The sequence below is a fragment of the Centroberyx gerrardi genome, chromosome 19 (genome assembly GCF_048128805.1).
Source record: "Centroberyx gerrardi isolate f3 chromosome 19, fCenGer3.hap1.cur.20231027, whole genome shotgun sequence".
Lineage (NCBI taxonomy): Eukaryota > Metazoa > Chordata > Actinopteri > Beryciformes > Berycidae > Centroberyx > Centroberyx gerrardi.
The window spans coordinates 2,437,831-2,463,013 of NC_136015.1; the positions used below are offsets into that span (position 1 = coordinate 2,437,831).

The 25,183-nt window shown below is 38.2% G+C and overlaps 1 protein-coding gene across 1 annotated transcript; it reads left to right on the plus strand.

Annotated features, from left to right (window-relative positions):
- vars2 (valyl-tRNA synthetase 2, mitochondrial) lies at positions 1-25,114 on the plus strand. The gene is made up of 30 exons (XM_071919137.2): positions 1-221; positions 319-530; positions 1,020-1,101; positions 1,217-1,317; positions 2,135-2,256; positions 2,364-2,430; positions 3,779-3,876; positions 3,975-4,056; positions 5,170-5,289; positions 5,575-5,683; positions 5,766-5,854; positions 7,237-7,327; positions 7,843-7,970; positions 8,515-8,618; positions 9,704-9,785; positions 10,604-10,680; positions 10,941-11,028; positions 11,635-11,728; positions 12,512-12,582; positions 12,677-12,802; positions 13,392-13,496; positions 14,251-14,319; positions 14,415-14,493; positions 15,340-15,470; positions 16,170-16,322; positions 17,227-17,472; positions 18,405-18,516; positions 23,227-23,432; positions 24,099-24,248; positions 24,756-25,114. Exons 2-30 carry the CDS (start codon positions 342-344, stop codon positions 24,831-24,833), a joined length of 3,249 nt encoding a protein of 1,082 aa, XP_071775238.1. The 5' UTR covers positions 1-221; positions 319-341; the 3' UTR covers positions 24,834-25,114.
- Positions 25,115-25,183: the final 69 nt, after the last annotated feature.

Consider the following 25,183-nt stretch of genomic DNA (forward strand, 5'->3'; position numbering starts at 1 on the left):
AGTCCGCCAATAAACGACATCCTTGTGGCGAGAATTAAAAAGTGTTTTGGATTATAAAAGCACAATTTCAATGGGACACATTATAATTTCGTGAAATTAGAATGTGTTGGAGCGTGTACACGTGAAGTATTTGACAGAAATGCATTTTCTCCGCTGTACAGGCGGGTGTTGCTGAAAGGTCGTAGCTGGCAAGTCTGAGCATACTGTATATTGAAAGTACAGTAAGTAGAAATGTTTCTCCTCATCGTAGATACCTCACAAAATACCTGAAACGATATCAGCTTGAATTCATTTTTGTTTTCCTGCTTCTCCATTCAGCCTCCCTCTGTGTTGTATTGAGGATGTGGAGGGCAGGTCGTGTCCTCTGCTTGATGCAGACAGAGAGAGGAGCAGCCAGACTCTGTTCCAGCAAGCCGCCAAAACCTTCTTCCTCCTCTTCATCACAACCGAATTCCTCTCTCCGGACCCAGACCGAGAAACAGAAAAGGAGACGAGAGAGGGACAGGGCCATACTGTCAAGTCAACACAATGTAAGTTATTATCAGGTCTTCCAACACCTGTTTTCTAACTCAGTGGTTCTGAAAGTGGGGTCCGGGGACCTCCAAGGAGTCATTGAGGGGGCTCCAGGAGGTCCCTAGCAAAATGAGAAACACTTTACTATGATTGAATTCACTAGAAAATAGCCCAATTAGAGAACATATAAGAATGACTATTGTAATCACAAGTATGACTCACCACTATTATCTCCCCACAGACAATTCAACAATCCAATACTAAATCAACAACAACTAAAATCTTCCCATATGAGTCTCTGGCTGTAAAGCAGCCTATCTGTTACAATTCTTAATTTATTATGTGATTATGTTACAGTTAAGACAGTGAAAAACAGGAATCAGATACCCAACCAAGCACCATTGCAACTGTGTTTAGAACAAACATTTTCCCTGGACTTTAAAGCCCAGTGCACACTGTGATTTTTACCGTCTTTAGGTTTTCTCAGACAAAATGTTCACTTTCAGAATGCTGAAGATCAAGGAATGAAATGGAGCGAGAAAGAGAGGATAGAGTACACTGCTGCAACAGCTTCTGGAGAGAAGAAAGGTAATATGCTTCCTCCATATTTTTTTCCCCCTCATTCCTATCATAGGTGTTGGTCTTTTCCAGCACCTCTCTCTCTCTGCAGACTTAGCGAGCTGTCTTTGTATTTCTTCGGCAGACACCACCCTGCCTTTCCCATCGTCCTACAGCCCAGAGTATGTGGAGTCCAACTGGTATCAGTGGTGGGAGAAAGAGGGATTCTTCACTCCAGAGCATCATGTGAGAATTTAAACTTTACAACACTAACATACAATGACAGTACTTTCTTGAACAATGCTGCAATGGCTTTACAAGAATGTGGTGTAAGGATTGTAGAATAACTTTTCATCTACAATAGGTCTCATCATTACCTATTGGAATGTAGTGTTGAATGATGCTGATGTTTAGTATGAGCTGTGGGAATTAGAAACTACCAACTGTCCTTGTATTGTAAGATGCTAAAGGTTGTAACATGACTTGTAAACATGTAACACAAATGTCAAAATATGTACTCCAAAAAAATATGTACGCCAATCAGTAAACTTAAAAAGCGAAATGCGTGTGTATGATACAAATTGCAAATTTCCAATGTATTTTGTAATTGTAAACAGCTATTTGCAAATGTGTGAAATACATTTTGCAAATGAATGTATTTGACCATAGGAGCTATCATCAATTTTTACTTTTGTGAGTCATCAAAAATATTTGCAGTGTCCACTTGCAGAAAAGTCATGCTACAAGCTGTCATACTCGTATTATAAGGTGCGTGAGGTTGTAACATGACTTGCAAATGTATAAAACACATTTTGCAAACTTGGGAAAATATTTGTGAACAAATGTATTTAATTTCCTTTTTTAAATCATTAAAAACATTTGTAGCCATTTTGTGTTTTGCAAGTCACGTTTCAACCTCACGCATCTTATATTACAAGTACAACTTATTTCAGCATTGTCTTATTACCATAATGTACTGTTGATGTGTTGTGTGCTGTAAAAAAAATGACACTCTGAAATAATGCGTATATTGTATGAAATATGTGTTCTCATACCTCTTCAGGACAGATTAGCTCATGCTGTGGATCAGTCCTTCTCTCTGTGTATCCCTCCGCCAAATGTGACTGGCACTCTACACCTCGGCCACGCTCTGACTGTAGCTATAGAAGATGCCCTGGTTCGATGGTAACTACCACCAACATATATGACATATTGGGTGGATTGGAAAACGTGGCTGGTTGAGAACTGAATCGGGATGATGGAATTTAATTCACCATTTTATAATCCATTAGGAGGAGGATGCAGGGCTACAAAGTACTGTGGGTCCCTGGATATGACCATGCAGGTATCGCTACACAGGTATGGCAACTCCTTCTCTATCTGTCTTTAAGAAGTTATTTCTCTCTTACAAATAATACTGTTACTTTTAGGAATGTTTGGGGGCTGAAAGTTGCAAAAGGTCAGACTGTATTTAAAATGTCAATTGTACATGTAGCCCATACATGTACAATTGACATTTTAAATACAGTCTGACCTTGGGCTGGTGGCATTGTAGATATTACTATATTCAGTTATTTTTTGTGAATAATATTTTAATATAAGGAAAAAGACATTAAACATAGCAGTCATATGCTGAAAAAAAGAAAATACAAGGGTGAATTGGATTGACAACAACAAGACATACTGAATATTTTAGAGGAAGATTAAAAATGCTCCAAAATAAAATAAACATAATCATAGTTTAGAGTTTTTGGGAGATTGTCCCATTGGTCAGCTGTGTCCTTACGTGATGAGAACATAAACACCAAAATCATCCATGTGTGTCCCTAGTAGATCGTTGGCTCCATACTAACACTTTAGCATACACTATGTTGAGTGATAGTAGGCTCCATTCTTTAGCATACATTGGCCCTGTCTCTAACCCAAGGAAACTTCTTATTTAGGTAGCATTTCTAGGTAGGAAGTCAAAATTTTCAAGTTTGTCTCATTCGGGTAGGACACAGGAAGCATACTTTTAAGGTACCTTGTTTTGGCTGACTTTGAAGGAAGCATACAGTGATCCTCAGGCAGAGTAGGACATCCCACAATACCTTGGAACATCAATGAAGAAGAATGAAAGTTACACAAAACTGCCAGACTTAGCTTCATATAATTTAAGCATAGCATATACATAGCTTAGCATTTAGCTTTAGAGCTGCTACAAGTTCTCATTTTCTCACTCTCGATAATGCCTACTATCAGTCATCATAGTGTATGCTAAAGTGTTAGCATGGAGCCTACTATCACTCAACATAGTGTATGCTAAAGTGTTATCATGGAGCCTACTATCACTCAACATAGCATATGCTAAAGTGTTATCATGGAGCCTACTATCACTCAACATAGTGTATGCTAAAGTGTTATCATGGAGCCTACTATCACTCAACATAGTGTATGCTAAAGTGTTATCATGGAGCCTACTATCACTCAACATAGTGTACGCTAAAGTGTTAGCATGGAGCCAGAGCCAAGGATCTACTGGGGACACATGGATAATTTTGATCTCTCTGTTCTCATCACTTAACAGTTAAGTTGACCAACAGGACAATCTCCCAAAATCTTGGTGTATTCCTTTAAGCTCAGACATGTGAATAGTATCTCCACAATGTGGCATGTGAGGAAACCTGTTGTGCCTCCTGTCTTATTTTGTCTTTTGTGTTTCCATCAGACAGTGGTGGAGAGGAGATTGCTGAGGGAAAAAGGGAAGCACAGACAGGACTTCAGCAGGGAGGAGTTCCTACAGGAGGTCTGGAAATGGAAGAACGAGTGAGTCCGCCATCTTCACATCCATATTCCTTATCACCGATATAGTCTTTGGTGTAGTGGATGGAGGTTTGCATTGGTTTTGTGTCTGTATGTCCCAGTAAGGGAGATGAGATCTACCACCAGCTGAGGAAGCTTGGAGCTTCTCTGGACTGGAGCAGAGCCTGCTTCACTATGGATCCAGTAAGACACCAGTGATATACGTTACTTAGTTAATAAGCTGTTGGCATCCTTGACAAAGATGAGTTTAAAATTCTATATAACTTGGATAGAGATGGATAATGTGTGTTAAATTTTCACTGGCAAATTCCCTCAGAGTCAATATGAAAAAAGCTTGAAGAAAATACCATAAAATTAGCTATCTTTGTCTTGGTGCATGGGGATAGTACTGTAATGATTTTAGGATAGTTTTAGTTACCTACAAATCCAAATATTTTGCCATTATTTGGTTAACCATATACTCCACACTATATGAGTAAAAAATCCATAACCTGATTGTAGCAACTGATAATGAAACAACCGACAATATTGTAATAATTGGTCAAAATGTAACTAAAGTGTCCCTTTTAAATGGGTTGCAAATGTAATAATGTGTTACATTAGCAGGAAAACAATATTACAATGTCAGATGTTATTGCATTATCCAACAGTTTGATACCTCATCAAAAGGTTTTATTACATTTTAAATAGTATATATTGTTTTCTCACAATCATGTGTTCCTGAGGGGTTCAGATAACTTTTATACTTTTATCTATTACAGACAGAAAATAAACTTTCAATCGAAACATTTACTTTTAAATAAAAAATTTTTTTAACCTGAGCATTAAAATATGACCCATTACTGGTCTTTTTTTCATTATACATAATTTAAAACTCATCTTTAACAGGCGTGCCAATACATTCCGCTGCAGCTGTTATTCAGTTGTATTATATCCAAAATATATTGTGTAGTAATGATGATATTAGATGTTAAATGTGCTACATGTAGCATTTTAACATTAATTTCAAGACATTAGTATAACAACTGATATGATATTAATATTATATTGATATTATATATTATTATATATATTATTATTATCAGCATTATTGCTTTATTGTATTTCAATGGAAGCAACAGGGTTTATGGGAAATGTAGTCTTAATTTAGAGAAACATTAGCACTGAACATACCATGGTCTCATTTGTTTGTGGTAATAATACCAAAGTATCACATTTAATTTGACAATGATATTGATGTTGAAGAATGATACACAAAGCATTTTAAAATGTGAGTGAGTGTCTTGTGCTCTTCAGGGTTTCAGCAGGGCTGTGACCGAGGCTTTTGTAAGGCTGTGTGACTCCGGTCTGATTTACCGCTCAGAAGCTCTGGTCAGCTGGAGCTGTGCTCTGGAATCTGCCATCTCCAACATAGAGGTACCAAAGTTCTATATGGATGTATATACAGTGGATGGAAAAAATAATAGAAACCACCTATACAGGACTGAAACTTGAAACTTGAGCCCAGACTGGCTTACGTTCAACCCACAATGTGTGTTGCCAACTGTTAAACATGATGGTGGATCTGTAATGGTAGTGTAATGGTAATGTAGCGCCATCTACTGGGAGTCAATATGTTTCAGGAGTTAATCATTTCACCGCTTTTAAAATTGAAATAATAGATGATGGATTTTAATTTTAAAGTTGTGGTTTTGTCCTCAGGTTGACTCAAAGGAGTTGTCTGGTCAGACCATGTTGTCTGTTCCTGGCTATCAAAAGAAGGTGGAGTTTGGAACAATGGTTACCTTTGCGTACCCTATAGAAGGCCATGGTGAGTATTTTGAACCATATTCTGTTTTGGTCGTCTGTTTCTCTGCGGGTTTTTAACTTTGTTCCCTTTGTCCGCTCTCCAGACGGAGAGGTGGCAGTGTCCACCACCCGTCCTGAGACTATGCTGGGAGACGTGGCCATAGCCGTTCACCCTGATGATCCCCGATACCAGGCTAGTACCAGTCAAAACAGTTTCTGATGGCAGGGTTCCAAATGGTCCTGGAATTTCTGGAATGTCATTGCATTTAGAAAGGTGTATTCCAGACAGGGAAAGTCAGGGAATTTGATGAATTCTCAGGGAATATCATGGAGTTTTACAAGTGGGTCACTTTGCAGGAATATAGCAGAATGTATTTTCCAACTTGTTTCATACATTAAATTGTTGCATTAGATAGTGGTTTTCAGCCCACTGGAGTGGAAACCAGGCTGTTTACAGCTTTATAAAATCAACATTAACAAACCAGGAAGGAAGAACATTTTCAGCTCATGGAAGCACTCTGGCTTTGTTATGGAACGTCATGAAAAAGTCATGGAATTTTATATTGGGTTCACTGCGATGGTTTATTGGACACTTTAGTTTGGTTTAGCTGCACAGTGCTAAAATATTGAAGTGATGTGATAAAAACGCTACGATAGAATACATTGATTTAAAAACAAAGAAAAAGCAGATGAGATTAAAAACAAAACACAGAGAGAAGAAAACACATCTCAGAATGAAGAAATTCCCGCAGTACATAATTATTTTATTTACTGTTTCAGTCCACATTGATCTTCATCACAGTATGGACATTTTGGAAATGACAATGTATCCACTATAAATAGTTGTAGCAACCCCCCCCCCCCCCCCCCCCCCCCATACACACACACACACACACACACCTGCACTTATGTATTACTAATGCGTTATTAATGTAAGAGATATGCACAATGTTAAATGATAAAGGGTGAATTTATTTAGTCATCCTCATTCAGGAAAACGTCCTATCAATGATATTATCACCTGTTCCACTTCTGTTATATATACAGTATATATGATCAAATGTCCATGTGGTTTGATGTATGTTGGGAAAACCAGAGAATTAGTGAACATAAAAGTTAATCTACGAGAAATGATAGTGATTACCCAGTGGCGGTCCATTTCAGTGACTTCTCGTTAAACTTCAGTGATCGAAGTGGCTGATATTGGGGAAGTATACTCTACAGACTATATCACCTAAGGGGTTGAATGATGAGATCCTATGACATGTAATACTCAGGTGATAATCTAGATATGGTCCTTTGAATGACTGAAATTCATTTTATGAAAGATGTCATTGGCAATCTTTGTCTGTGTTTGTATTTATTTAGTGATTCCAGTTGGTTTTGAAAATCAAATTTATATGATATAACCTTTTATATAGTGGATTATTGGATTATTTATGTCAATTTTTCTCTCATGTTTGTTCATCTCATGTTTGTATTTATAGGCCCTATAGACAGTTTGTTTAGCCAAGCTCATATCATCATATTCTGTACATTTACCATGTTTATTTTCACCTGCTATTGTTTTTCCAGGATGTTCATGGAAAGCACTGCAGACACCCCTTCACCAACAGACTCCTGCCCATCGTCACTGATACAATGGTGGATATGGAGCTAGGAACGGGTAACAACCCTTACAAAAAAATCACGTGAAAAACATGTGAATTCACTGCACATGTGCTTTTTGGACACATGTCGGTTTTAATATGTGAACATGTGGAATTCCCCATGACATTTTTACCTGTGAATTGTCTCTTTGCATGTAAAATTCAGTTTTCACATGTGAAATCTTGTCATATGTAATGGCAGGTGAAAATGTGAGAAAAACAATTTCACGTGAAAAATAAACAAAAGCACTTTTAACCTTTAACCTTTTAACCTATTAAAATTTTCACATCTGAAGTAAAAACTGTCATATGGGATGTCAGAGTACAACATGAGAAAAACTGAACTCACATGTAACTTTTTTGTTAGGGAAAAGCAGTATTGTATGATATTAACATTGTAGTAGGTTATGTAGATAATGAACAAATCTATGCAAAGGAAATGTTGTTGGTTTAGTGTTCTTTGCACTGTTGAAGCTTCCATATCCTCTGAGCTGGTTGCCTTCATGAATTTTCCTATCTGTATATTTTATAGGTGCGGTGAAGGTGACTCCGGCCCACGACCACACTGACTTCTTGCTGTCACAGAGACACTCGCTTCCACGTCTCACTGTGATCGCGGGAAACGGGACAATGACGCCTCTCTGTGGACAGTGGCTGGAGGTGCATGAACATCACTGTCATTGTCTGATAGGGTTAGACCATAGACTGTAAAAAAAAGGGTTAGACTCATATATATTGGCTGAGATTGGGCCAGTCATCCACCTCTGATATGGTGGAGGTGGAGTGATTACAGCTAGTGAATATGTTTTTATTTTATTTTTTATATCAGATGTCTGACCAGTGAAATCATTCCAGTGTGATGTGGGAGGATTTTACTAAACAGTATGCAAAACTGGCAATGAAACTCTGCCTTAAGGAGCTGCTGACCCACTTAGCAGAATTTAATTAGTCTTGCTTTCATTGGAGAGTTTTAGTTTCCCATAATGGTCTAAATGCTGTTTCAGAGGCTTTTTCCGCTGAATACTTCAATTATTTTGGGAATGAAAATGGTCAAATTTAAAGATGACTATCCGCTATCTCCAGCTTCAACTAAAAAATATCAGTATTGGCCTCCCAAAACCCATATCGGTGGACCCCTAGTCTCTTCTAGTCTTTTCACAGTTCTTCCTATCTGTCTGCGTGTCCTTCCTCTGTCTGTTTTAAGGGGGTGAAGCGTTTCGAGGCCAGACAGCGAGTCGTGGACGCCTTGGCCGACAAGAAGCTGTTCAGAGGAAAGAAGGATCACGCCATGGCTTTACCCATCTGCAGGTAAAAGAAGACATGCAGTCAAACCAGACTGACTCACTCTGGCTCTCTCTGTGTACATTCATCTCTCTGTTCCTGTTCATAAAGTGGTTTTTTAATGGTCATGTTTGAAGCTGCACTAGGCAACTTTGCTGGCGGCTCCAAATACCAGCGTGAAGTAGCCTAACTATTTGACAAATTTGATCTTCCAATACCCAGAATTCCTCTAAGGTGACGTCAGTGAACTGCACACAGCAAGTTCATGTTTACCAACCCGACTGGTGTTGTGCCAAAATTTGTATCCCCTAAAAAATGTGTTTCCTCTGTGTGTTGTTTTGTTACTGCACATTAAAATTAGAATTAGAAAAAAGAATACCAAAGGGATGAATTAATGAAATGAAGATGTTAGTTCCCTTCCCAGGCTATTTGTGGGTCCTTAAAAAGTGTCACAAAATCTTACAATAAATGATCTACATTTAAAGCCTTAAAATTTATTAGAATGTCTTCAATACAGTTATTTGAGGTCCTATTTTTTTCACCATATAATTACTTTGTGCTGCATGTCCCCTCTTAGATTAATACAGAACAAGGTTAATAGTATCTGCGATCTGCTTCACTAAACACAGTTGGACTTCATGTTTCTTTCCTTTCATTTCCTGGCGTCCTTTTTCTTATTCTGCCCATTTATAGTTTCAGAACCTCCATTAGACATGTTAAATCAGAAACAGTCTGGTTTTCCTTGCTTTTGGTTGTTAAAATTGGTCTTAAATTCAATTCTAGGTAGCATTAAAAAGGCAGATAGCCTGCAGATAGCCTGAAGTAAATCTCTTATTTAGAATAATGAGCATTTCCAGCAGGTAAAAACAGGTTACATCATAGTTCATTTAGAAAGCCTTTAAGGCGTTTCCAGTGATGTGACATGAAATTTGATCATAGGCCATCTTCTTGCTTGTATTTCACTTGCCTTCACCTTCCTGATACCAGACAATGGCAGCTACACTACACCACGGTAAATCTCTTTTGTATACTTGGTTTCTATGTGTCTTATGTCTTTTACGGTATGTCTACTTATTTTCTCTTTCTTTCCTCCCTCTCCATCTCCATCTCAGCCGCTCGGGGGATGTCATCGAGCCTCTGTTAAAGAAGCAGTGGTTCATGCGCTGTGATGAGATGGCCAACAGAGCCATACAGGTAATTGGAGTTGAGGGTTGTGGCGTTATGCTTTCTAGGTCAACCATTTGTGCATAGGGGTTTGCAGTTACACCACAAATCCCCTATCAACCACGTCTGAATCCATCATGGAGTGGAGAATTGGCTGTTACTTAATAATGTCTAAATATATAACAACCAAGCTAGAAAAAGAGAGATACCTGAAAAACATTGTTGTGGTGTGGCTGCAGGTCCATTCAGTAATGTTAGTCGTAAAAGTGAATAGTGTGCTAAGGTGGATTTGTTTCCAAATGTAGGTTACTGTGACACAGTAAACTGTCTTGTCTTTAGCCCTAGTCTCTACTCCAAAACACTCTGAGTTGTAGCTTGAGAAGAGTCAGCTCAGTTAACCTGAACAAACAGCTGGTGTTTGGCTTTGTTAGCTAGCTAACTAGCCAGCAGGCTAATTTACCAAAGCATATACCAGTCACTGCCAACATTAGCTTCTACTAGATACGTTCGCTAGTGTACAAATCAGATGTGTTAACACAAAACAGTTCGCTTACTAGATACTATGGTTAGCTAACTAACAAGCTGACATTATCAAAACACAAAATTGATACGATTTATTAGCGATGAAATGACCAAATACGGCACAGAAATTAACCATGTCTACTCAGTACTGTTCGAACAGCCAAGTTGTACATTTAAAAACACATTCAGCTGTTGCCCAAGAGCTGAAGACCTCCAATATGGCTGCCAGAGGTGTGTGTTGCGTCACCTGAAAGCCCTCCATATCCTTCAACGTCATTTACGAACAGCATTTACACGATACTCAACTGTGACTCTTTCTCTCTCAGGCTGTGGAGGAAGGACAGTTGGAAATCATCCCTCACTTCTACACCAAAACATGGAAAAACTGGCTGTCCAACATCAGGTAGCCTGTCTTTCACCTGGAAAAAGTTAATGTATTTGATAATTGCCAATGGACAATGGTGCGAGGTGGAACAACACTGGTTTGTGCCGTCACTACTGGTCTGACATCAGTGTGAAGTGACACCACTAGGCTATGTGATTTGGGAACACAGCCATTGGTTATCACTGCCCTTTTCTCTAGTATAGAGATGAGATAAAAGAGTCCTTGTTTCAACATATGGGATGTCAACAATGTACTTTCTGTTTGCTTTCCCTTCACAGTGATTGGTGCATTTCCAGACAGCTTTGGTGGGGTCATCAGATCCCTGCTTATCGGGTGGAGCTTCCCAATTCTCCTAACAAACAGGAGGTTGGTATATTTCCAGAATGATACTGTCATGTATCGTTACGTTCATACATTTTCAGTCATAGGCCATGGTGTTGTCATGTATCACAACATACATGTACTCTGTCAGTAGAGAATGTGTCACAGACTAGGTAGTGCGACCGATTCGATTTTTTGAATGCCGATACTGATATTTTGGGATTGAAGGCACAGATTTGTCCCAATATTCAATATCTTTAAATTTGACCATTTATATTTGCAAAACATCCCAAAAATTATTATTATTATTAAAAGTATTAAGTGTTCCCCCCAGAATTTTATTCTTGCATTTACACCAACACAACCACCCCATTGAAAGTCACACTAATTAAATTATTTTATGTGGGTTAGCAGCTCCCACACTTCTCTGTAATGATTTATCTGGTCAGATATTTGATATGAAAATAACAATAACAATGAAAACATATTCACTAGCTGTGGTCAAGGACGAACCTCATAGGGGAGGACATTGACTGGCCTATATCCAATATTTAATAAAATGCTTATATCGACCCTGTATATGGATCTAACCCTGTTCCAGACAGTCTTTACAGTGGGGTGAGCTGCTGTTGTTTATGTCATCTCTGGTAGGAGCAGTGGGTTTGGGGAAGGAGCGAGGACGAGGCCAGACAGAGAGCTGCTGTCAAATATGGAGTGAAGCCGGAGTCCATCACTTTGACTCAGGGTGACTCACCTCCATCGGGACCCATCACATATCATCTGATCGGAACATTACATTAACCTTTGCATTCACTAATTGCAGCTCATTTATCCACTGATCAACCACATGTTTGCTACTACTACCACTACTGCCACTACTGCTACTACTACTACTACTACTACTACTACTACTACTACTACTACTACTACTATACTACTACTACTACTGCCACTACTGCTACTACTACTACTACTACTACTACTACTACTACTATACTACTACTACTACTGCCACTACTACTTCTATTACTACTACTACTACTACTACTACTACTGCCACTACTACTACTACTACTACTACTACTACTACTACTACTAATATTTATACTAACACTACTGCTACTAATAATTTTATTTGAAAGGTTCCTACCAACATAGTGCTTTACAGACATTAAGGCAATAAGATAAATGCTCAATAAAAAGGCCAGACCTACTACTGCTACTACTACTACTACTACTACTACTTCTTCTTATATTATACAATAATAGTAAGACTGCTGCTACTACCAATATTTATACTAATACTACTAATAATAATAATTTTATTTGAAAGCTTTCTACCAACAAATAAGATAAAAACAAACAGGCAAATCCAACAGGAAGAAACAGGTTAAAAAACAATTACTTAAAAGCATGTCTATACATTCATATTTTGATCAAAGTAGTGCCACTTGTATTAACACTGACATTTATATACGGTAGGTATTTTGTTTTTTTGTTGTTGACATGTGCATGCTCCCTGTTTCAGACACTGATGTTCTGGACACTTGGTTCTCCTCTGGGCTCTTTCCATTCGCCATGCTGGGCTGGCCTCAGCAGGTACTGGATTTCCTTCACCGACAATAACTCCTGAGACACCCACCCATGCACACCCTGTCACCTTGCATTATAACTACACTCTCATTTCCCGTAGACCAGCGACCTTCAGCGGTACTACCCCAACTCCATTTTGGAGACAGGGAGTGACCTCATCTTCTTCTGGGTGGCGAGGATGGTGATGCTGGGCACGGAGCTGACGGGCCAGTTGCCCTTTAAACAGGTAATCCATTAACAGCAAATCATTTCTTACTGTTAAAATGTGCAGAATGGATGTTAAAGGGTCTGAAACATATAGATGTAAATCGTCCAATTAAAGAGACACTTTATGTTTGGTCTCCTAATGCCTGAGAATGAAGAGTTGGCCTTTAGAGCAATTGATAAAGGCTCAATGGTAAGAGCAAAAAGGAGGGGAGAGAGCGGGCAGCCTTGGCATGTGCCTTGTGTTACTGGAAAAAAACTTGAGCTAGATGAATTTGTGCATACACACGCTTGGAGCGAGGTATAGAGCATTTTTATAGAGCGTTTGTAAAATTCAAAATTTCCCCAAACCTAAATAGTTTTAACGTGAAGAGCACACAGCCCCACTCCACCCGATCAAATGCTTTCTCCGCATCGAGAGAAATCACTACTTCGGGTTTAGAAAAGGAAGATGGGGAGAAAATGATATCAAGAAGCCTTTGTTTGTTTGAGAACATGTATCTGTTCCTTATGAACTCTGTTTAGGTCAAATCATTTCATGGACGAATCGCTCATTCAGCCTGTTTTCTTGTTTTTCTCTCTCTCTTTTCTGTTCCGGTTATGGCTCTCAGGTTCTGCTTCACTCTCTGGTGAGGGATAAACATGGCAGGAAGATGAGCAAATCTCTGGGAAATGTTATTGACCCATTAGATGTTATATCTGGCATCTCTCTGGAGGTAGGTGGCATGTGGGCTCAGCCCGCAGAGACATATTACTGTTTACGACTTGCTGTTATTCATCACATTGAAGGGTCAGGATTGTAATGGTGCCTTAAAGTGCTGTCGGAAATATCGTACTTACGAGCGCTCGCCAGTGGCTCAGCTAAGTGGTAAATACAACTGAGAAAGTGGGAATTTTCTGCCTGTGATGTTTAGGAGGCAGAGAGCATGGAGGCCTAAAAGTGATGTATTTTATTATTAGATGTTATTGTTTGGAATTCATTGTAAATCAGTAGTAAATAATTGTCCTATTTTTCAAGTTTCACTCTTTAACTTTTAGTTCCCGTGCTGCAGCACAAAGAAGCTCTGTGGTGCTGGATTTCTAAAATAAAACAATAGCCACCGAAAAACTACTTTTGTTTCAGGCTCCATCTTGCTATTATTTAGGAACTAAAGCACCAGAATACACAACAAGTCATATTTACGACTTCCACACTCGGAAGTAGGCGCTTATGATGAACACTTGAAGGCAGTATTTATCCTCCGGGATGTAGGAAGGACACTACTGTCACAGAATTGATAAGTGTGTTGTGGTTGTGAATAACAGCAGAGAAGAGGCATGGGATGCTGCAGTGAACTTTACAATAAAGCTGACAGTTGCGCTTGTTAAACAGCCCCTCTGAGACCCCTGTCTATCCTAATCCGCTCAGCTGGATTCAAACATAATGTCATTTTGTCGTCAAATTCCTCTTATTTTTCTTTCTCCTCCCAGAGGCTTCAAGAGAAAGTGAAGGATGGAAACCTTGACCCCAGAGAAAGGATGGTTGCCATGGAAGCACAGGTCAGCCCGCCCCATATATGTTTTCTTTTCTGGCTGACTGAGCACACTCATTACATCCCCTCTCATCGCTCTCCGCTCTATCTCCTTCCCTACAGAGAAAAGACTTCCCTAAGGGAATCCCTGAGTGTGGTACCGATGCTCTGCGATTCGCCCTTTGCTCTTACAAGATACAGGGTGAGTGACTCTCATCACTGTTCACTTTATCTGACAAAGAAGACCATTTGTCAAAGCCACTCACCTCTGTCTATTCTCTGTCTATTCTCTGTAGCTTTACTCTTGGTAGAAGCCTGGGGGGATAAAGCGGATGATTGTGGGTGCTCTATTGTCAGAGAGACAAGTGAAATCACTTCACGGTATTTTCAAGAGAAACCTAGCAGTAAACGTCCCTTCTTTTGAGAATGTACTAAGATAACATGAAGCTTTAATGATCCCCGTGGGGAAATTGGGTCGTTGCAGCAGCAGCAAATAATAATAGGATACAGCTAAGAAAATAGAATATAAATAAGAATATTATGGGGGTTACATAAACTTACACAACTGACAATTTCAACGCTAAAACGTAGAAATGTACAAATGGAAAAGACAGAGAAAATTTGGGTGTGCAAAATAGCAGCAGTAGAACTTACTACTTGTTGACTATGGCAGTGGTTCTCAATGTGGGGTCCAGGGACCACCAGGGGTCCTTGAGGGGGTTCCAGAGGGTCCCCAGCAAATTGATGAATTGTTAAACTTCATTATTTCATTTACAAGAACAATTAAAGAATGTAGAAGAATGATTATTTTGATCATAGTTTCTCTGTTATCTGTCTTCCTACAATACAGATAGTCATGGAATTCTGGACAAAATCATCTAACAATAAAAATATTCTCAGATTTGGGTCCAAGAGACAAAATCTCATCAAATGGGGGTCCGTGGCCCTAATGTGGACTAAATTAGGGGTCCTTGATATGAAAAAAGTTGAGAACCACTGGACTATGGGACTGTCTGTCTGTCTGTCTGCCTGTCTATCTGTCCGTCAGGAGAGGACATCAGCCTGTCTGTCTCTCAGGTCCTGAGCTGCAGACACTTCTGTAACAAAATGTGGCAGACAGTGAGATTCACACTGGGAGTGTTGGGTGACGGAGGAACACAACTGGGAACACTGGAGGAGGTAATGGAGACACAGCACAAAGAACCAGTCTGTCTGCTGTGCCGCCTCTTATTCTCACTACTGAAGACTTTTTGAGAAATAAGATCTTTGAGCAACTCGGACTGGTAGCAGTTACTGTCTTCAGTGTTTAGTGTGACATGGTGTTTTTAGAGATTTTTACATCAATAAATCATTACCACATTAGTTTTGAGACATTATAATTACTATAAACAGATGAGACCAGATGAGAAGATTGGTAGCCTCTACACTGCATTTTACATTGTGGGTCACTGTCTTTATGCAGAACAGGAAGATGGCGTTGTTCTTCCTGCACACACCAAGCCCAAACTTGCAGTTTCTGGCCACGTGGCAGATGGTGGAAGGGGTGAAATGCTGACGGGAATATCACATCCAACATGTTCATCTGATGTTCAGTAAAGACAAAGACACCAGGGAGGGGGAGGGGGGGGACAGGAAACTGCGGGGCTTATGGGAAATGTAGTCTTAATTTTGAGAAACATTAGCACTAGCAATACCACTGGTATGAGATAGAGGCTACCAATCTACCTACAGCGTCTCAATTAGGGGGAGGATAGGATACTGTCCCACTTTGAGACGGATGAAAATTCACTTCTAGTTCTAAGTAATTAATTGAATATATTATATATGTTGTCTCTTGTTGTCTCTAAAGACTTACATTTCCTTTTTTACAACTTTCAGACCGCTCCTCTGAGCAGTATGGACCGCTGGGTGTGCTCTAGACTCTACAGCACAGTTCTGCAGTGTGAACAGGGCTTTGAAGCCTGTGAGCTGCACACTGTCACGTCTGCCCTGTATTCCTTCTGGGTGCACAGTCTCTGTGACGTCTATATGGTGAGGAACAGCTTACTGCTTCACTGGTTCTTATATCTCTGTCCTGCATTTTTGCCAAACTGAAATCCAGGTTAATCAATTAGTCACTTCGCTCCTCTATATGCTATATAAGCTATACGCTATTAAACTACATTACTCCTCTACACCTGTATACTATCATTACATCACGGTTTGGTAAAAAATTATTTACAAATCTGTTAGTTATTGAGCAGTTCGTATATAATAAATAGAAGTTGTATTACTGTAAAACGTAACTTTAACAATAAATCTTCACATCTTAGCTGCAATTTTTACACAACCCCCACAATCCTTTTCTTGCATGCAAATAATTTAAATGATGTCACACGATAGGAGAACGTACTTCTGGGTTTTTCCTCAATTATTTTGTAGTATGGTAATATATTACTCCAGTAACCTGGTTTTGGGTCGACACATGTAAACGTCATAACTGTGTTAGATTAGAAGACTCTGATTATGAGAAACCAGGTTAAGGTCCCTGGCTTACTCCCATATTAAACTGGTTACTGTGGCATGGAAACATCGTACTGCTTCCACTTTTGGTTTTCACCATCAGACTCTCACAGGATTATGGGGTTTTTGATGTCCATTTTGATGTCAACAAAAAACATTGTACAGATAAGAATTGGGATCATCATTGTATTATAAGTAAGCTACTATTGCTCAGTCAAACAGGGAGGGGAATATTCTGTTAACTGGTTTATTCCTGACAACAGTTAGACTCAATCACAGGGTATCAAAGGTTCATGGAAACAGATTAACCTGAATAAGACCTTAATCAGAGTACGGGCAATAGCCGTCCCTCTGGCATGGAAATCGCTGTTTTTCATCGCTGCTCTCTTTCTCTCTCTTTCTGCCTGTGTGTGTGTGTGTGTGTGTGTTGCAGGAGAGCGTGAAGCCAGCGCTGGGCCAGCAGGATCAGAGGGCAGCGGTCCAGCTCCACACAGAGCACAGTGGCCGAGCGAGGCAGGTGGCCAGCAGCGTCCTCTATCACTGCGTGTCTGTGTGTCTCGCCCTCCTCTCCCCCTTCATGCCCTTCCTCACCGAGGAGCTGTGGCAGAGACTCCAGCCATTCAGGCCCGCCGCCGGGGCCAGCCTGTGCCTCCAGCCTTACCCGCGCTCCTCTCAACTGGTACGACAGCAACCAAGCTTACTGATGATGGAATAAAATGTTATCTGTTACCAGTCAAAAATTTGGACCCACCTGATTGAATGTACTATGTTTTTAATTCTCTTAAATCCATTTTGATCTAAAGGCTTATGCTTAAATGCAAATATGAATAGTGAAGTTGATCCTGTGTGTGAATTTCTTTCCAAAGCCATTGCCTTTCCATCAAGGCAAAGGGCAGCTACTTTAATGAATCTAAAATATAAGATAGTTCTTTGTTTAACATTTTTTGGTCACTGCATAATTCCATTTGTGTTATTTCATAGTTTTGATGTCTTTACTATTATTCTAAAATCTGGAAAATAGTAAAAATAAAGAAAAATCTGGTGTACCCAAACTTTTCCCTGGTAGTGTAGGTATATTATATGCTCTAGGCTGTTCCGAGAGAAAAATATATATATAATTCAGTTCAATTTACATCAGTGTTTGGATGAGATTAGCAGATAAGGATACAGGATTTCATTCAGTCAGTTGTATTTTACCGTGCTACTTTGACATATCTCATATTGGGAAAACTACAAACCTCCAAAAAAAAGACAGTGTTTCCCCTCCAGAATGGTGACAATATTAATAATATTAATGCAACCATGAATCCCATCACGATGTCTCATTAGAATCAGTCCAGGTTAAGGTCTTCCTATAGACAACCAGTGTAGTATTGATCAATTCTACAATAAATATGTAATCAGTCAAACTGCATCATATCCATCATATCAGGACTGGACCAGGTCTGATTTTTAATAAAAAGCCAATATCAGCCCTATATATTTGTCTAATCCTAATCTATAATTCTGACATTATTTTCTCTTAAATGTGTTACATTACATTGTTTGTTTTGATTTTCCACTTTCCCTGTGTTTTCTTTGACCTGGGTTTTAACTTTTCCATCCTGCCAGGCACACTGGCATTTCCCTGAAGAGGAAAGAGATTTCCCACTGGTCCAGGAAGTGGTCAGAGTGGCCCGCTCCCTCCGGGCCCAGTGTGGCATGACCAAAGAAAAACCTGACAGTAAGTCATATTACAGTTCAAAACCACTGACAACATAACTCAAATTCACTTGGACACAAATGTCCATATACACGATATAGATAAATACTCAAAGAGTGCTTCTTTGGATGTTACACAAGCTCCGTTTCCATCCAACTGTGAGGCAAATTTTACGCAAACGTATGAAATGTTGCAAAAAATAAAGTGTGAATTAGGTGCACTTGCATTTGATGGTTGAAAAGAATAAATAGACTTGCTGAATATCAAAAACACATCCACCAGAGAAATGGAGTCTTTCAATAATTGATGATGTTAATAAAATAATTGATAATGTTGGCCATATTTCATGCTTTCATCTGAAGATGAAAAGAAAGAAATGCACTTGTTGATATTCTAATGTACAAACTAATGGCCATACAACCATGATGGAGACTTCTACATGTTGGAACACATATGATATTTCTGGGAGGTCATATTGGACAGATGTTTCAGACATTTCAGAACGTCCAAAGCCAATTTTGAACTGTTCTACAATGAGACTGAACCATTCGTCAAACTGATTATTCCAAACCTACGTCATAATATTTTTGAAAAATGTATTTCCAGCATCATTTATTGCAAAATTTCATTATCAACAAAGAAATGTTTGGCTTCAAGCGAGTGTTAAAAGTTGATTGATATTGATATTTATTTCAATTTCAACTACAACAAAGCTCCCTTCAAAAGAAATAATTTTATTTATCTTTATTAATTAACGTCAAGTTACTGAGAAAAAAAGTAGTTCAAAAATATGCCACTGATTAGGTAGGCAGTGGGATGGGTTGGACACAGTGTATTGTCTGGACCTTCAGCTGTCAGGATGAAAATAAATAGGGAGGTTGAATCAAGACATGAGAGGCAACAATTTAAAAAAGCATCGACAAAACTAGGCCACATAATTCAATAACCATCAACATCAGCTACACAAAGTAGTTGTCAATTAGTCTCCACAAATTGTATAAACTATCTCCAGATTTTTGAAAAGATCTCTGACTTGTACATGTAGTAAACTAGTTTTATAACATGTAGTTAAACTAGTTTAGTTACATGGAGTGAAACTAATTACATGGAGTGAAACTAATTACATGGAGTGAAACTGGTTTAATTACATGGAGGGAAACTAATTACATGGAGTGAAACTGGTTTAATTACATGGAGGGAAACTAATTACATGGAGTGAAACTGGTTTAATTACATGGAGTGAAACTGGCTTAATTGGCTTAATTACATGGAGGGAAACTAATTACATGGAGTGAAACTGGTTTAATTACATGGAGTGAAACTGGCTTAATTGGCTTAATTACATGTAGTGAAACTAATTACATGGAGTGAAACTGGTTTAATTACATGGAGTGAAACTGGCTTAATTGGCTTAATTACATGTAGTGAAACTAATTACATGGAGTGAAACTGGCTTAATTGGCTTAATTACATGTAGTGAAACTAATTACATGGAGTGAAACTGGTTTAATTACATGGAGTGAAACTAATTACATGGAGTGAAACTGGCTTAATTGGCTTAATTACATGTAGTGAAACTAATTACATGGAGTGAAACTGGTTTAATTACATGTAGTGAAACTAATTCCATGGAGTGAAACTGGTTTAATTACATGGAGTGAAACTGACTTAATTACATGGAGTGAAACTGACTTAATTACATGGAGTGAAACTAATTACATGGAGTGAAACTGACTTAATTACATGGAGTGAAACTAATTACATGGAGTGAAACTGACTTAATTACATGGAGTGAAACTAATTACATGGAGTGAAACTGACTTAATTACATGGAGTGAAACTAATTACATGGAGTGAAACTGACTTAATTACATGGAGTGAAACTAATTACATGGAGTGAAACTAATTACATGGAGTGAAACTGGTTTAATTACATGGAGTGAAACTGACTTAATTACATGGAGTGAAACAAATTACATGGAGTGAAACTGACTTAATTACATGAAGTGAAACTAATTACATGGAGTGAAACTGACTTAATTACATGGAGTGAAACTAATTACATGGAGTGAAACTGGCTTAATTGGCTTAATTACATGTAGTGAAACTAATTACATGGAGTGAAACTGGTTTAATTACATGGAGTGAAACTGACTTAATTACATGGAGTGAAACTGGCTTAATTGGCTTAATTACATGTAGTGAAACTAATTACATGGAGTGAAACTGGTTTAATTACATGGAGTGAAACTGGTTTAATTACATGTAGTGAAACTGACTTAATTACATGTAGTGAAACTAATTACATGTAGTGAAACTGACTTAATTACATGTAGTGAAACTAATTACATGTAGTGAAACTGACTTAATTACATGTAGTGAAACTGACTTCATTACATGTAGTGAAACTAATTACATGTAGTGAAACTGACTTAATTACATGTAGTGAAACTGACTTAATTACATGGAGTGAAACTAATTACATGGAGTGAAACTGGCTTAATTGGCTTAATTACATGTAGTGAAACTAATTACATGGAGTGAAACTGGTTTAATTACATGGAGTGAAACTGACTTAATTACATGGAGTGAAACTGGCTTAATTGGCTTAATTACATGTAGTGAAACTAATTACATGGAGTGAAACTGGTTTAATTACATGGAGTGAAACTGGTTTAATTACATGGAGTGAAACTGACTTAATTACATGTAGTGAAACTAATTACATGTAGTGAAACTGACTTAATTACATGTAGTGAAACTAATTACATGTAGTGAAACTGACTTAATTACATGTAGTGAAACTAATTACATGTAGTGAAACTGACTTAATTACATGTAGTGAAACTAATTACATGTAGTGAAACTGACTTAATTACATGTAGTGAAACTGACTTCATTACATGTAGTGAAACTAATTACATGTAGTGAAACTGACTTAATTACATGTAGTGAAACTGACTTAATTACATGGAGTGAAACTAATTACATGGAGTGAAACTGGCTTAATTGGCTTAATTACATGTAGTGAAACTAATTACATGGAGTGAAACTGGTTTAATTACATGGAGTGAAACTGACTTAATTACATGGAGTGAAACTAATTACATGGAGTGAAACTGGCTTAATTGGCTTAATTACATGTAGTGAAACTAATTACATGGAGTGAAACTGGTTTAATTACATGGAGTGAAACTAATTACATGGAGTGAAACTGGCTTAATTGGCTTAATTACATGTAGTGAAACTAATTACATGGAGTGAAACTGGTTTAATTACATGTAGTGAAACTAATTCCATGGAGTGAAACTGGTTTAATTACATGGAGTGAAACTGACTTAATTACATGGAGTGAAACTGACTTAATTACATGGAGTGAAACTAATTACATGGAGTGAAACTGACTTAATTACATGGAGTGAAACTAATTACATGGAGTGAAACTGACTTAATTACATGGAGTGAAACTAATTACATGGAGTGAAACTAATTACATGGAGTGAAACTGGTTTAATTACATGGAGTGAAACTGACTTAATTACATGGAGTGAAACAAATTACATGGAGTGAAACTGACTTAATTACATGAAGTGAAACTAATTACATGGAGTGAAACTGACTTAATTACATGGAGTGAAACTAATTACATGGAGTGAAACTGGCTTAATTGGCTTAATTACATGTAGTGAAACTAATTACATGGAGTGAAACTGGTTTAATTACATGGAGTAAAACTGGTTTAATTACATGGAGTGAAACTGACTTAATTACATGGAGTGAAACTGGCTTAATTGGCTTAATTACATGTAGTGAAACTAATTACATGGAGTGAAACTGGTTTAATTACATGGAGTGAAACTGGTTTAATTACATGGAGTGAAACTGACTTAATTACATGGAGTGAAACTGGCTTAATTGGCTTAATTACATGTAGTGAAACTAATTACATGGAGTGAAACTGGTTTAATTACATGGAGTGAAACTGGTTTAATTACATGGAGTGAAACTGACTTAGTTACATGTAGTAAAACTAATTACATGGAGTGAAACTGACCTAATTACATGTAGTGAAACTAATTACATGTAGTGAAACTGACTTAATTACATGTTGTGAAACTGACTTAATTACATGTAGTAAAACTAATTACATGTAGTGAAACTGACCTAATTACATGTAGTGAAACTAATTACATGTAGTGAAACTAATTACATGTAGTGAAACTGACTTAATTACATGTTGTGAAACTAATTACATGGAGTGAAACTGGTTTAATTACATGTAGTGAAACTGACTTAATTACATGTAGTGAAACTAATTACATGTAGTGAAACTGACTTAATTACATGTAGTGAAACTAATTACATGGAGTGAAACTGACTTAATTACATGTAGTGAAACTAATTACATGGAGTGAAACTGGCTTAATTACATGGAGTGAAACTGACTTAATTACATGTAGTGAAACTAATTACATGTAGTTAAACTGACTTAATTACATGTAGTGAAACTAATTACATGGAGTGAAACTGGCTTAATTACATGGAGTGAAACTGACTTAATTACATGTAGTGAAACTAATTACATGTAGTTAAACTGACTTAATTACATGTAGTGAAACTAATTACATGGAGTGAAACTGGCTTAATTACATGTGGTGACTTTTGAATAGTTTCAGATCTGGCTTCTCACAGACTGTGATGGCTCCCTTGTGCCTTTGCTCTGTGTTTCAGTGTGGGCAGTGTGTTCGCCCAGCCAGGCCCAGACCCTCCTTCACTTTGGTTCAGCTGTTCAGACTTTAAGCCGGATCTCCGGCCTCCATATCTACTGTCCTCAGGGAGACGACGGCCTCCTCTCCCTCCCCTCCACTCCTCCTCCGCCTAAAGAAAGCCTTGTGGGTGTGGTGGATCACTCATGTCAGCTCCACCTTCATGTTCAGGTAACTATCATCAGCTTCTGTCTTCTGCTGCCTTCAGGTGCTCCTCGTAAGCTCCTTCTTCTTTTTCGGTGGCTGTCGTTTTACTTTAGAAATCAAGTCACACAGATCTGCTTTGTTCTTCAGTGGCAGAATAGGGGAGACAATGTGTATCAGGTGTATAATTTATGTTTTAATCAATTTATTCAGCACTTAAAGGCAGCATGACATTCATTGCACTGTACACTGCGGTTGGCTGCAATTTTAAAGACTATCCAGATGGTGCCGAACTTGTGGACAACTGTTGCAGCAGCTCTCCCATCATTTTCTATTATTCTTATATTATATTTATTCTATTATATATTATTCTTTATTTTTTCCCACCGTTCTACTATACTGCCTGACTATACAGCATATTGTAAAATTGTTGATGTGAATGCAATCCTGTGTATTTTGCTGTAAATTCACATATATATTTTCTTCATATTCCCATGTCCTTTACATTGCATACATATATTGCTATATTTATAATTTTTCCACTTACTTCATACTGCATACATTTCATATGTTTGGTATATTTTCATATCATACATATTCTGCATTCACTTTTTCTTTTGGTATTTTCTACACATTCTAATGCTGCAATCCATATTTGTTCTTACTTTTCATTCACACATTTCTACTTGACAGAGTGGAATGAACATCGACAAACAGATCCTCCAGCTCTCCCAACGCAAAGAGAAGCTGCTTCCCAAGCTGGAGGAGCTCCTCAGGAGAACCAGATCACCGGACTACCTGGAGAAGGTTCCAGCACATGTGAGGCGGGAGACGGAGAATAAGGTGAGTGGATATGGTGCGGGATAGGTAGTGGGAGTGGTGCTTCATCAACTCTCCACTGACTAAGGGTGCGATCACACCTCCATTTGGTTTTCTTTGGTCTGAGCCAGAGTGGAAAATATGACTTTGTTGCATTTTTGTATTTGGTTCATTTCAGTGAGCCAGGGCTCATAAACAAAAGTTAGGTGACTCATACGCAGCTTGTTTATTGGACGGAGTTTTGGTAACCTGTCATCCTGCCAGGTTAGAGATTTTGGCAGCGGGTGATCAAAACAAATCCAATTCCAGTCCCAGCTTTTTGTTTCTTTATTTTGGTTGTTAAATTGGTCTTAAATCCAAGTCCAGGTAGCATTAAAAAGATCTTAAAAGTCTTACATTTGGCTTTCTGAAACCTGCAAGATACCTTGAATACTGGAGTTTTGAAGTTGCTCTCATTGTTTGCTATGCAGATATATTTTACAAGATATTGTCATAACACTACTTCATTCCTTTATACTCGTGTCTGTTCAGATCTCAGCCTTGCAGCAGGAGGTGAAGAACATGGAGGAGCAGCTGATGGTGCTGCAAGAGACTCGGACGACAGCATAACGACACTAAATGATAAACGGCAGCTCGCTGGGTGGACTGCACGACATCAGAACTGAAAGTGATGAAAAGTGAGCAAGACAGCATGTCTTGACCTCATCCTGATGAACTATTTATATACAGACGTCTGAATCAAGATCTCTACGCTGCAGAATGACGGTCAAAAGCGATGACTTCTAGGTGTTTTTCTGCAGACTTTGGTCACTCCTGATCAGCCAGTAGTTGTGTCCTGTCGTGGCATTTTAAGAGTTATCACAAAATTACATTTGTGTGATGAAAATCAATCATACTGGTCATTTTATTTGAAATGAATGTATCATTCCTTAAACTTGACTACAGTCATTTCCTTGTTG